This window comes from Scyliorhinus canicula, chromosome 7 (genome assembly GCF_902713615.1).
Source record: "Scyliorhinus canicula chromosome 7, sScyCan1.1, whole genome shotgun sequence".
NCBI lineage: Eukaryota > Metazoa > Chordata > Chondrichthyes > Carcharhiniformes > Scyliorhinidae > Scyliorhinus > Scyliorhinus canicula.
In genome coordinates, this window is record NC_052152.1 from 81,170,311 (window position 1) to 81,183,597 (window position 13,287).

The 13,287-nt window shown below is 51.7% G+C and overlaps 1 protein-coding gene across 10 annotated transcripts in view; it reads right to left on the bottom strand.

Annotated features, from left to right (window-relative positions):
* Positions 1-13,287, bottom strand: part of dmd (dystrophin) — a 2,667,466-nt gene that overhangs the window by 1,338,959 nt on the left and 1,315,220 nt on the right. For all 10 annotated transcript variants that reach the window (XM_038802261.1, XM_038802266.1, XM_038802267.1 and 7 more), the window contains one exon: positions 13,017-13,196. In XM_038802261.1, the coding sequence (XP_038658189.1) occupies positions 13,017-13,196 (180 nt within the window). The remainder of the gene's footprint in view (positions 1-13,016; positions 13,197-13,287) is intronic.

Sequence of the window (13,287 nt, forward strand, 5' to 3'; positions counted from 1 at the left end):
TTGATGAATCTCCAGGCAAGTTCTATCTGAATAATAAGGGTGGTAAGTGCTGGTTGCAAGCCTACTTATTACACATTGTTGGAATAAATTTATAATGCAGCATATGGGTCATAATCAGGGTGACTAGTTTGTACAATTATGTTAATTTAAATCAGCTTTTAGTAATTTCTGCAACTTTGCCCATTGTTTTGTGACCACATTCTGGGTCCTACTGGTGCTTCTGTAATTATACAGTCCATTGAGTAACTGTTGATATACCTAACAATGCTAAAGTCAAACTGTATTGGTTGCTACAATTTATCTGCTTTAGGTTAGTTGACAGAGACAATGGAGCTCATACATGTCTTGGGTGCTACACCAGAGGAAGGTCACCAAAGGTAAGTGACACTATACTGAATGCCTGATGGTGATCATATACTTATAGAGAAGCATTAGTTCATAGAATTATACATTATAAACATGCACATCCGAGACTCAAACCCCAATTACAATCTGTAGGAGTCCAAGTGAAACCAGAGTTAATGCCCATCACCTGCACCAATTAAACACAATTAACATCCGACAAACAACCTGCATATCACAGAAACTGCCCAATTAGCATTTCCATTAATTTCAATGGAAAGGAGATTCTTGCACTGTCACATAATTCACCTTCCAGGCAGCAAATTATCACCAATATATTTACAAAGTTCTCTAAAATGAAATCATTAAGATATTAAGAATCACAGCATCATAAAATTTGCAGTGCAGAAGGAGGCCATTCGGGCCATCGAGTCTGCACCGGCCCTTGGAAAGAGCACCCTACTTAAGCCTACTCTTCCACCTTATTCCCGTAACCCAGTAACCTGACCTTAAACTTCTTTTTGGACACTAAGGAGCAATTTAGCATAGCCAATCCACCTAACCTGCACATCTTTGGACTATGAGAGGAAACCGTAGCACCGGAGGAAACACAGGCAGACACGGGGAGAAAGTAAAAACTCCAGACAGACACTCACCCGAGGCAGAAATTGCACCTGGGACCCTGAAGCTGGGGAGGCAGCAGAACTAACCACTGTGCCACCGTGCCGCCCTTTATTTTCTTTATTTAAAAACAACAAATTTTTCAGAGGGCAGCACTGTGGCGCACTGGATTAGCACTGCGGCCTCACGGCGCTGAGGTCTCGGTTCGATCCCGGCTCTGGGTCACTGTCCGTGTAGAGTTTGCACATTCTCACCGTGTTTGCGTGGGTTTCGCCCCCACAACCCAAAAATGTGCAAGCTAGGTGGATTGGCCACTCAAAATTGCCCCTTAATTTGAAAAATGATTGGGTACACTAATTTTAAAAAAAAAATAGACTTTTATTTTACAGTGGAGAAGGCATTATTGGCCAGAGTCAAAGGATCGGAGTATTCAGCGATATTGATTTCGGACCATGAGCTGCATTGGGTGGATGTGGTTCTGGAGAAGGGAGGAGGGGGTGGAAAATGGATGTGGGCCTGACCAGAGTTTTTGTGATAGGTTGGGAAGGTGATCGAGGAATATGTGGGATTTAATTGCACAGGGGAGGTTTTGCAATCGGTGGTTTGGGTGGCTCTGAAAGGGAACGTCATTTTGTTTAAGGCTAAGGTGGACAAGGAAGAGAATGTGGAGCACTGAAAATTGATAGAGGAGATGTGTGATGGATAGGAGGTTCTCGGGGTACCCAGGACCAACCCTTTTGGCCAGGAAGAAGGAGCTTCAGGCAACGTTTGACGGGTTGTCCACAGGTAAAGCGGTGCGCCAGTTGTGAAGGGCAAGGGGTGCAGTCTATGAACATGGGGAAAAGGCGGCATGTAAGTTGACTAGGTGCGGGGATAAGATGGGGAAGCTAGTGATGGCCCCAGAGCAGATCAATAAGGTTTTTGAGGCAGACTATGAGAAGTTGTATTGGTCTGAGCCATTGGGAGGGGAGCGAGAGATGAGGGAGTTCCTGGACGAGTTGGAGTACCCGAGGTTGGACCTTAGGAGGACAGGGCAGGGCTGAAGGGGGTGGTGCGGGAGCAGGAGGTAAATAAGGCAATTGGGAGGATGCAGTCAAGGAAGGCATTGGAACATTATAAGAAGCGTATGAGGGCAAGTTGGTGCCGCTGATGGTGGGAATATTTGAGGAGGCGATAGGTTGGGGGGTTCTTGCCACAGACTGCAGGGGCAGGCTCAATTTCCCTGCTGTTAAAGAAGGATATTTTATGGTGTCCCAGCTGGGAGTGGGGGCGGGGGGGGGCTGCCATTTAGTATGGCTGCAACCCACTTTCGGTACTTGGGGCTGCATGTGGCGCAGGATTGGGCTCAGAAGGTGTAAGTTTACTAGTTTGGTGGGGAGGGTGAAGGCCGATTTGGCAAGGTTGGGCAACCTCCCTCTGTCATTGGCGGGCTGGGTGCAGACAGTTAAAATAAATGTTTTACTGCAATTTCTGTTCCTATTTCAGTGCCTGCCAGTTTTTCTACTGAAATCTTTCTTCAAGGAGGTGGACAAATTGGTCATCTCGTTTATTGGGGGTGGTAAGGTGGATAGGATTAGGAGGGTGGTCTTCCAGAAAGGGCGACAGGCAGGGAGGGCTAGGTCTCCCAAACCTACTATGCTATTACTGGCCGGCGAATGCGGAGAAGGTGTGGGGCTGGGTTGGGGTGTGGGGCTGGGTGGGGGGGGGGGGGGGGGGGGGGGGCGGGGGGGGTGTCCCGATGGGTGAAGAGGGAGGAGGGCTCATGTAGGGGGTCGAGGTTGAGGGCGCTGGCAAAGACGCCACTCCCGATGGCTCCGGGTAAGTATTCGGTGAGTCCGGTGGTGGTGGGCACTTTGAAGTTCTGGAGGCAGTTTCACTTTAAGCACTTTAAGCTGGGGGCCAGGTCCAGGGGGGGATGCCGATTAGGGGGAATTATGGGTTCGAGCCAGGGAGGATAGATGCGAGGTTTCAGAGATGGGAGGAGAGGGGAATTAAGGGAATGAAAGATCTGTTTCTTGGGGATGATGTGCGAGCTTGGAGGAGCTGGGAGAGAAGTACGGGTTTGCACAGGGGAAAGGGTTTAGATACCTGCCGGTCTGAGATTTTTCAAGGAAGGTTTTCCCGTCCTTCCCGATAAAGTCGGGGCGGGGGGATCTGCGATTTATGGGAGGATTCTGCAGATGGATAGGGTGTCCATGGAGGGGGTTAAGATGAAATGGGAGGAAGAGCTGGGGGAGGGAGAGGGTGATGGAAGAGGGATTGTGGTGTGAGGTGCTGCGAAGGGTGAACGCCTCAACCTCGTGTGCAAGGTTGGGGCTGATACAATTGAAGGTTGTGTATCGGGCACATAAAATCATGGATGAAGCCATTTTTGGTCATTGGACCAGCCTGAGTTGCAGGCAGATGCGGGCGCAGACGTTTAAGTTTTGCCTCGCCGATCGTGCGTATGCAGTTCCTGCTGGAATAGAGGTCAGCTCCTCCGTCCTGTGCCTCAGCGTGGCGGGGGGACCTGCTGGAGTTTTTGACCCTGAAGAAGGTGAAGTTTGAGCTGAGGGGGGCGAAGGAGGGGGTGTACGATTCGTGGGGTTTGTATATTCTTCACTTTTGGGAGTTGGTTGCCGTTGAATGCTAAGAGGGGGGGGGGGGGGGGGACGGAGAGCGGTGTGGCTTGTTTGATGCTTGTTTTTCATTTTTGATTTACGAATTGATGTTTTAGGTTTTACATTGTTGGGGTTGTTTTCTTGTTTTCTTTTATTCATGCAGTGAAAATTCTGAAAATATGGCGAATAAAAATACTTTTAAAATATCAAACTCCAGGTCCAAGGCCTCCCTGTAAAGGAAGTGGAGAGAGGAGCTGCCAACTCCATTATTGGAAAATAGACTTTCAGGTGTCTCTGAATGGGCATTGTGCCTCAGGGCCTGCAAGGCTCCAGAGCCAGGTTGGCCTGATATACGGGGGGAACCCTTACCGATTGTAGGAACCAGCGTGACCCTGGTTATCCATGGGCAGAAGATGGTCTGATTCCCTCGGATGGTCTTCTGGGCAAAGGCTGGCTTCAACGGATCCGTTTGGACTGGTGGCCAATTTTTAAAATGGGTACTATACGAGGTGATCGGAAAATACCCTGAGGTATTTCAGGAAGGTTTGGTAAAACCAAGCAAGCAAGGGCAAAAATCTGTGTACACCCCAGTCGACTCGGTCCCCAAGCCCGACAAGCCGGCTAAATTTGTGGGGACTATAAACTAACTGGTAACCGATCTTCCCAACTAGACCAGTACCCCATACTACACATCGATGGCATCTATGCAAAACTGGCAGGAGGCTGCACTATTACCAAGCTTAATATGATCTACGTGTCCCTCCAGAGCTCGATATGGCATCCAGAAAATACATGACTATCAATATCCATAAAGGCTTGTATGAATAACTTTTGGAATCTCGCTGGCATGTGCCATTTTCCAACACATGATGAAAAATGTCCTTCAAGAGCTGCCTAAGGTGGCAATGTACCTAGATAATGTTTTAATCACAGGAGTTATCAAGAAAGGACATCTGGCAAACCTGGAGGAAGTCCTGCGACGACTCTCTAACTCAGGCGTCTGCCGCAAGTGGGAAAAATGCATGTTTCAGATGGGCAAGTGACATACATCTGGTTCTGGGCCTGACACTGACATTGAGAACTTGGTGGAACAGTGCCCTTTGTGCCAAGCGAACCTGAAGCTCCCACCTTCGGCCTCGCTGCACCCGTGGAAATGGTCAGGGAGACCTTGGGTATGGGTACATGTGGTCTTCACCGGGCCATTCATGGGATCGATGTTCTTAATCTCGGTCGACGCCCATTCTAAATGGACGGACATACGCAAATGTCATCTATGACTTCCAACATGACCATAGAGAAACTCTGGCAATCATTTTCCTTTCAAGGGATACTGGAGGCCCTCGTGTCAGACAGTGGGACCCTTTTCACCAGTGAAAATTTCCAGACATTTGTGGAGTCAAACTTGATTAAATACACCCTCATGGCGCCATGCCATCCATCCTCCAAAATCAAAGTCGAACGGGCAGCCCAAACGTCTAAAAACGGCATGAATAAACAGACAACTGATCCTCCAAGCACCAAATTGACCTGGTTCTTCTTCAATTGCAGGAATATGCTGCACACTACAATGGAAGCTACGCCAGCGGAGCTGCCCATGGACCTTTGACTCTGGTCCAAACTGTAGCCATCTGGGATGGCCACTTACAACCAGGAACAGAGAAGCTTGCAAAGCATAGAGGGTAAAATGGACAGAACAAGATTCAGGCAGGCTCAGAGCCTGAAATGAATATTTGCAAGTGAGGAATCCAGACGGTATCGAAACTCCGACCAATTAGCATTTTGATGGACCGATTAGCATTTGAGGCCCATCTCCACAAGACAAAGGACTGGTACATGAGCGACCGGTGCAGTCCCAGACATTTTGGTGCCACTCCCTGTACTAGGAAACCTTGAACAACGGGGTCAGTGACCGCTTTGGACATGCCCAGCCATCAAGGCACCTGCTCATTTATTGGTTCGAAATCGAACATACTGATCAGGGATCACCCAATTAGTGGGGTCCAAACTGAAGGACTGCCCGAAAGAGCGCAAAATCCCCCAAGCATAACAAGAGAGTCCACCATGTGTTCGTCCTCTTTGGACCTGGCGCCCCGGCAATGACCATCTCCAATCGCAGACCACCAGAAGCAAGTCCAAGTTCAACGCCCGCTACCAGACGGATGGGCCTAGCTTAGCTTAGTTACTTCTCCAGACTCGATAGATCCAGAATTGAACAATGGCCACTGTTCCTCTGACCTAAGCCGGGTGCCTAAAGTTTTTTTTTTTTTTTTAAATAATTTTTATTGAATTTTTCAAAATACAAACATTTTAACCCCCCCTACATTTACATTTCAATTATAACAAAACAAAGTCAAACCCCCCTACTTAACAAGAAAAAGAAAAAAAAAACCCCCCCCCCCCCCCCCCCCCCCCCCCCCCCCCCCCCACCCGCGCCTCCCCCCCCCCCCCCCCCCCCCCCCCGCCGGCGAACCGACAGTCAGACCAACTTATCATTTCTAGCAGCGTCCTCGGGCAGGCCTTGCCCGTGCCACCGCCGCTACCGTACTTCCTTCGTCGTTGTCCCCCCTCCCCCCCCCCCCCTCCCCCCCTCCCGCCCTCCCCTCCCCTCCCGGGTTGCTGCTGTCATGGCCTCAGTTTCTATCTCTGATCCAAGAGGTCTAGGAAGGGTTGCCATCGCCTGGAAAACCCCTGCACCGACCCTCTCAGGGCGAATTTGATCCTTTCCAGTTGGATGAAGTTTGCCATGTCGTTTAACCAGGTGTTAACACTCGGAGGCCTTTCGTCCCTCCACTGAATCAGGATCCTCCTCCGAGCCACCAAGGACGCAAAGGCTAATATTCCAGCCTCCCTCGCCTCCTGTACCCCCGGTTCCACCCCAACCCCGAAGATCGCAAGTCCCCATCCTGGCTTGACCCTGGACCCCACCACTCTCGACACCGTCCCTGCCACCCCCTTCCAGAACTCCTCCAGTGCCGGACATGCCCAAAACATATGTGCATGATTCGCAGGGCTTCCCGAACATCTAATACACCTGTCTTCACCCCCGAAAAAACCGACTCATCCTTGTCCCCGTCATGTGGGCTCTATGCAGTACCTTAAATTGAATGAGACTTAGTCTCGCACATGACGACGACGAGTTGACCCTCTCCAGGGCGTCTGCCCATGTCCCGTCCTCTATCTGTTCCCCCAGCTCTAACTCCCACTTATCTTTCAGCTCCTCTACTGGTACCTCCTCCACCTCCTGCATAATCTTATAGATGTCCGAGATCTTCCCCTCCCCGACCCAGACCCCTGATAGCACCCTATCACTCACCCCCCTGTCGGGGAGCGCGGGGAACCCCGCTACCTGTCGTCTGGCAAATGCCTTCACTTGGAGGTACCTGAACGTGTTCCCCGGGGGGAGCCCAAATTTCTCCTCCAGCTCTCCCAGGCTCGCAAACCTCCCCTCTATAAACAAGTCCCTCAGTTGTCTAATACCCGCCCTCTGCCAGCTCTGGAATCCCCCTCCTGTGTTTCCCGGCGCAAATCTGTGGTTCCCTCTTAGTGGTGCCCCTATCAGACCTCCCACTTCCCCCCTGTGTCGCCTCCACTGCCCCCAGATCTTGAGGGTGGCCGCCACCACCGGGCTCGTGGTATACCTCGTGGGAGGGAGCGGCCATGGTGCCGTTACCAGTGCCCCTAAGCTTATGTTGCCGCAGGACGCCCTCTCCATGCGCTTCCAGGCTGCCCCCTCCCCTTCCATCATCCACTTTCGTACCATCGATGTATTTGCCGCCCAGTAATATCCTGAAAGGTTGGGTAACGCCAGCCCTCCACTATCCCTACTCCGCTCCAAAAAGACCCTTCTAACTCTCGGGGTGCCATGTGCCCACACATACCCCATGATACTACTCGTTACCTTCTTGAAAAAGGCCCTGGGGAGGAAGATGGGCAGACACTGGAACAAAAACAAGAACCTCGGGAGGACCGTCATTTTAACTGACTGCACCCTCCCTGCCAGCGACAGCGGCACCATGTCCCACCTCTTAAACTCCTCCTCCATCTGCTCCACCAGTCTGGAAAAGTTCAACTTGTGTAGGGTCCCCCAGTTCTTTGCCACCTGCACCCCCAAATACCTAAAACTTTTAACTGCTCTTTTGAAGGGGAGCCTCCCAATTCCCTCCCCTTGGTCTCCCGGGTGTATTACAAAGACCTCACTTTTCCCCAGATTTAATTTATATCCCGAAAAGTCCCCGAACTCCGCTAGTATCCCCATTACCTCCGGCATTCCCCCCTCCGGGTCTGCCACATACAACAACAAATCATCCGCATAGAGCGAGACCCGATGTTCCTCCCCTCCCCTTGTCAGTCCTCTCCACCCCCCTGAACCCCTCAGTGCCATCGCCAACGGCTCAATCGCTAATGCAAAGAGTAAGGGAGATAGGGGACATCCCTGCCTAGTACCTCGATGGAGCCCAAAATATTCTGACCTCCTCCCGTTTGTTACCACACTTGCCATCGGAGCTGAATAGAGCAGTTTTACCCACTTGATAAATCCCTCCCCAAACCCAAACCTTTCCAACGTCTCCCACAAGTATTCCCACTCCACCCTGTCAAATGCCTTCTCCGCGTCCAGCGCTACCACTATCTCCGCCTCCCCTTCCACTGCTGGCATCATAATCACATTTAACAATCTCCGGACATTTGTGTTAAGTTGGCGTCCCTTCACGAACCCCGTCTGGTCTTCATGGACTACCCCTGGCACACAGTCCTCTATCCTGGTTGCCAGGACCTTTGCTAACAGCTTGGCATCTACATTTAAGAGGGAGATAGGCCTGTAGGACCCGCACTGGACCGGGTCCTTGTCCCGCTTCAAAATCAAGGAGATCAGGGCCTGCGACATTGTTGGAGGCAGAACCCCCCCCTCGCGCGCCTCATTGAAGGCTCGCACCAGCACTGGACCCACCAAGTCCACAAATTTCCTGTAAAACTCCACCGGGATCCCATCCGGCCCCGGCGCCTTCCCCGCCTGCATCTGGCCTATCCCTTTAATTAGCTCCTGCAGCTCTATCGGCGCCCCCAACCCTTCCACCAGCTCCTCCTGTACCTTTGGGAACCCCAATTTGTCGAGAAAGTTCTTCATTCCCCCTCTCCTCTTCGGCGGTTCAGACCTATACAATTCCCTATAGAAGTCCCTAAAGACCCTATTCACCTCTTGCCCCTTCTGCACTACATCCCCACCCCTCTCTCTCACTCCCCCAATCTCTCTGGCTGCATCTCGCTTACGAAGCTGGTGCGCCAGCATCCTGCTCGCCTTTTCCCCGTACTCATACGCCGCACCCTGCGCCCTTCTCCACTGCATTTCCGCCTTCCTAGTGGTCAGTAGGTCGAACCTGGCCTGCAAGCTACGCCGCTCCCTTAATAGCCCCTCCTCTGGCGCCGCCGCATATTTCCTATCTACTTCTAGGAGCTCCCCCACCAGCCTCTCCCTTTCCTGCCTCTCCTTCCTCTCTCTGTGTGCCCTTATGGAGATCAGCTCTCCTCTAATCACTGCTTTCAAGGCCTCCCAGACCGTCCCCACCTGCACCTCACCTGTGTCATTCGTACCCAGATAGTTCTCAATGCCCGTTCTCACCCTTCTGCACACCTCTTCGTCCGCCAACAGCCCTACATCCAGGCGCCACAACGGGCGTTGGTCCCGCGCCTCCCCCATGTCCACGTCCACCCAATGTGGTGCATGGTCCGATATCGCAATGGCCGAGTACTCCGTGTCCTGCACTCTCGGTATCAGCCCCCTGTTCAATACGAAAAAATCGATCCTAGAGTACACTCTGTGGACGTGGGAGAAAAAAGAATACTCCCTCGCCCTAGGCCTACCAAATCTCCATGGGTCTACCCCTCCCATCTGCTCCATGAACCCCCTTAACACCTCTGCCGCTGCCGGCCTCCTATTCGTCCTGGAACTCGATCTATCCAGCCCAGGGTCTAACACCGTATTAAAGTCCCCTCCCATGATCAGGCCCCCTGCCTCCAGTCCCGGGATGAGGCCCAGCAGGCGCCTCATAAAACCCGCGTCGTCCCAGTTCGGGGCATACACATTTACCAGTACCACACTCTCTCCCTACAGCCTACCCCTCACCATCACGTACCTGCCCTCCTTGTCTGCCACCACCTCTGCCGCCACAAACGACACTCTCTTTCCCACCAAAATCGCCACCCCCCGGTTCTTGATATCCAAGCCTGAGTGGAACACCTGTCCCACCCACCCCCTTCTCAGGCGGACCTGATCTGCTACCCTCAAATGAGTCTCCTGCAGCATTGCTACATCAGCCTTCAGTCCCTTCAGGTGTGAGAAGACCCTTGATCTTTTGACCGGCCCATTCAGCCCCCTTACGTTCCACGTGATCAATCGGGTCGCAGAGCGACCCGTCCCTACTCCCTGTCGATTAGCCATGTCTTGTCCCTTGCTCGCCCCGGGTCATCCCTTCTTTTCTGACCCGCTTCCCATAGCGATGGCCCCCCCCCCCCCCCCCCCCCCCCCCGGCTCTCCCCTTCTCGTCCCTGGTCTTTCTAGCAGCAACCCGGTGTCCCCCCCCCAGTCCCCCCCCCCTTCCCCCCCCCCCCCCCCCCCCCCCCCCTGGCTAGGACCCCTCCTAGCCGCGATGTACCCCACATCGTACTCCCGAGAGTCAGCTGGTCTCCGCTGACCCGGCTGCTCCTGCCACATTCCGACTCCTCCCGGTTCACCCCATCTGCGCCCGTGAAAGATCCCCTTAAAACCCCCGAGAAAGACCCGCATAGTCAACCCGCTCCCCCCCGTCCCGTCTCCCCAACTTAACGATATAAATACAAATACCCAATGGCAACTAAATACATAAATACTTAACTACATACTTAAATAACAAAATAATTAACTAACTATCAACTAACAGTGTGCCCAACCATCACCCTCCATCAAACAGTATAAATAACCGCAGATAACCATAACCCGAAAAGAAAAAAAAGAACAAAAAACCCCCCCAAGCACCCAAAGAAAAAGGGTAAGAGGGGTAAATAACTAAGGGAAATTGGAAACGGGAAAAAACACCCCATAAGAAGCCAACGACCCACAATAGAGATTTCAACAGTACAAATATACAGAAACACCCAACAACTCGAAACCTTCAAAATATTCAGAAAAGTCAACCGTTCGAGAAAAAACACCCCAAACACTCCACGAAACTGTTACCCAGTTCCGACCTGGCCTGAAAAAGAAAAGGGCCACTTGCACAATCCAGAGTCCCCCGGCGGCTACGACCGCCGGTGCTCCCAGGTTTTAGTTCGTGTCCAACTTTTCCTCTTGTACAAAGGTCCAGGCCTCCTCCGGGGACTCGAAATAATGATGTTGGTCCTTGTAGGTGACCCACAAGCGCGCCGGTTGCAACATTCCAAATTTGATCTTTTTCGCGTGTAGCACCGCCTTTGTCCGGTTGTACCGGGCCCGCCGCTTTGCCACCTCCGCACTCCAGTCCTGGTACACCCTTACCGTCGAGTTCTGCCACTTGCTGCTTTTCTCCCTTTTAGCCCACCTCAGGACTTTCTCTCGATCACTTAGCCGCTGGAACCGCACCAGCACCGCCCTCGGGGGCTCGTTTGCCCTAGGCCTCCTGGCCATGACCCGGTATGCCTCTTCCAATTCCAGGGGCGCCGGACCGGCCCCTTCCCCCATCAGGGAGCTCAACATCTCCGCCACATATCCCGGGAGATCCGACCCCTCCAGGCCTTCTTCCAGGCCCAGGATCCTCAAATTTTTCCTCCTCATCCGAGTGTCCAGCTCCTCGAAGCGGCTCTGCCACTTCATGTGGAGTGCCTCGTGCACCTCCACCTTTGCCCCGATGACTGTGGCCTCCTCCTCCCTCGCGGCCATCTCCTGCTGCAGATCTTTAATCGACGCCTCTTGGATCGCCTGGGCTCCCACCAACCTGGTGGCCGTCGCGTTCATGGACTCTTCGAGTTCCACTTTCATCTCCGTGAAAAAACGGAGGAGAGCGGCCTGCTGCTCCTCCGCCCATTTCTTCCACTCCTCCGGTGCACCGCCGGCCGCCATTTTGATTTTCTTCCCCCGCTTTTTTTGGGGAGCTGCTGCCGTTTTTCTTGCCGCTCCACTCCGGGTACCGACCATAAAATCGGTCTAGTTCTCCTCAGGGGACCTTCCCCCACCGGGATTCGTTTTTTCAGCGCCGTTGGGGCCCTCCAATTGGCCCAAAAACACCTTTGTTGCAGGAGCTTCCAAATGTGCGGCTTAGCTAGTCATAGCCGCAACCGGAACTCCGGGTGCCTAAAGTTAAGTACAGGTTGTCTTAGTCAATAGGTGTAGTTAACTAGTAGTGTTTATGTTGCATGACTAATTGTGTGTGAAAATAAAGTACCCTTGACCTTGAACTAACTAACTGGTCTTTGCCTCTTTGATTGATAGCCAGTTGAACCTTGTGCTGGTATCATTTGATACATGGCTACTTTGAGCATTAGAATATAGATATCAAAAGAAAGGAAGGCAACCTCACTGATTGCCATAGTTACAGCAGAGCCACAGAAAAGGCAACAAGACACAGCCCACTGCTTCCCAATCTAGGGGGAAAAGATAGTCAAGACAAGAAGCCGAGAAAATAAAGTTTGATACCTAAAGGCCTGTCTGGACCTTCAAGAAAGGAGACATAATCTATATGTATATAATTTTGGAGACGGATCTCCTTGGATCCCAGGGGTCACATGTGGAAAAGACTGGCCGCGTTTCCTAAAAGGTCTAGACTAAAGAGAAGGCTGTAAGGAAACACGTGAACCATCTTCAGAGCAGGGAAACCTCCACTGTTGAAATGATTGAGGTCGGGAAGAGGCACTCAATGCCCTCCGTGCATGGGCTTAGTGTATAAGAAACCAGAGTGTCATTCTCCTTGAGGACGGAAATTCAAGATCAGAAATAGAGACTGAGACGACTGACCCACAGCTGGAGGTCAGCGTTGAAGAGGAGCGGCCCTTTGATGCTCTGCCAGGAAGTGACAATCTCCTATCCGATTCACACTCCCCGATCCAGCTCCAATGGCAGCTGATCCGAGGCAGTGTACCGAGAACCAAAGGAGGCCTCATCATCATACCAAAAAGAAAATGCCGGAAAATCTCAGCAGGTCTGGCAGCATCTGTAGTGAGAGAAAAGAGCTAATGTTTCAAGTCCAGATGACCCTTTGCCAAAGCCTCATCATCATGGTATCGGGGGGGATGTTCTGGACTTGGGGAGGGGGGGGTTGAGAGGTAGGGAAGTGATAACCCCTAATGAGGACCACAGGGATCACTAATTGATCTTCCCGTTGGACTCATGGAGTATGGTGCAAATGATCTGCATTCCATTCCATCAATCTCTGGCACTATTCTTTGCTGTTCATATGTTGCATTCCTAAGACAACTTCTGCATTTCAGAATATGGTGTTCAAAGTTACTCACCAGTAGAAGGTTGAACCATTCTTCCGCCCGTGACGTGACTGCTATCCAGTTACAATTTAACAGACTAAGCTTGTCATCCACAACACTGTCACTCTTTCCCAACATGGTCTTCAGACTTTTGCCCGTCTCAGTAATGCTGTTCAGCAGTAGCCGTCTCTTCTCTATATCTTTTTGTGTGGCCTTTAAAAAGAGTATTGCATGTTATTACTGAATATGCGTAAAACCAAGAAAAGCCTATAATAAAAAATGTTATTGTCACAAGTAGGCATAC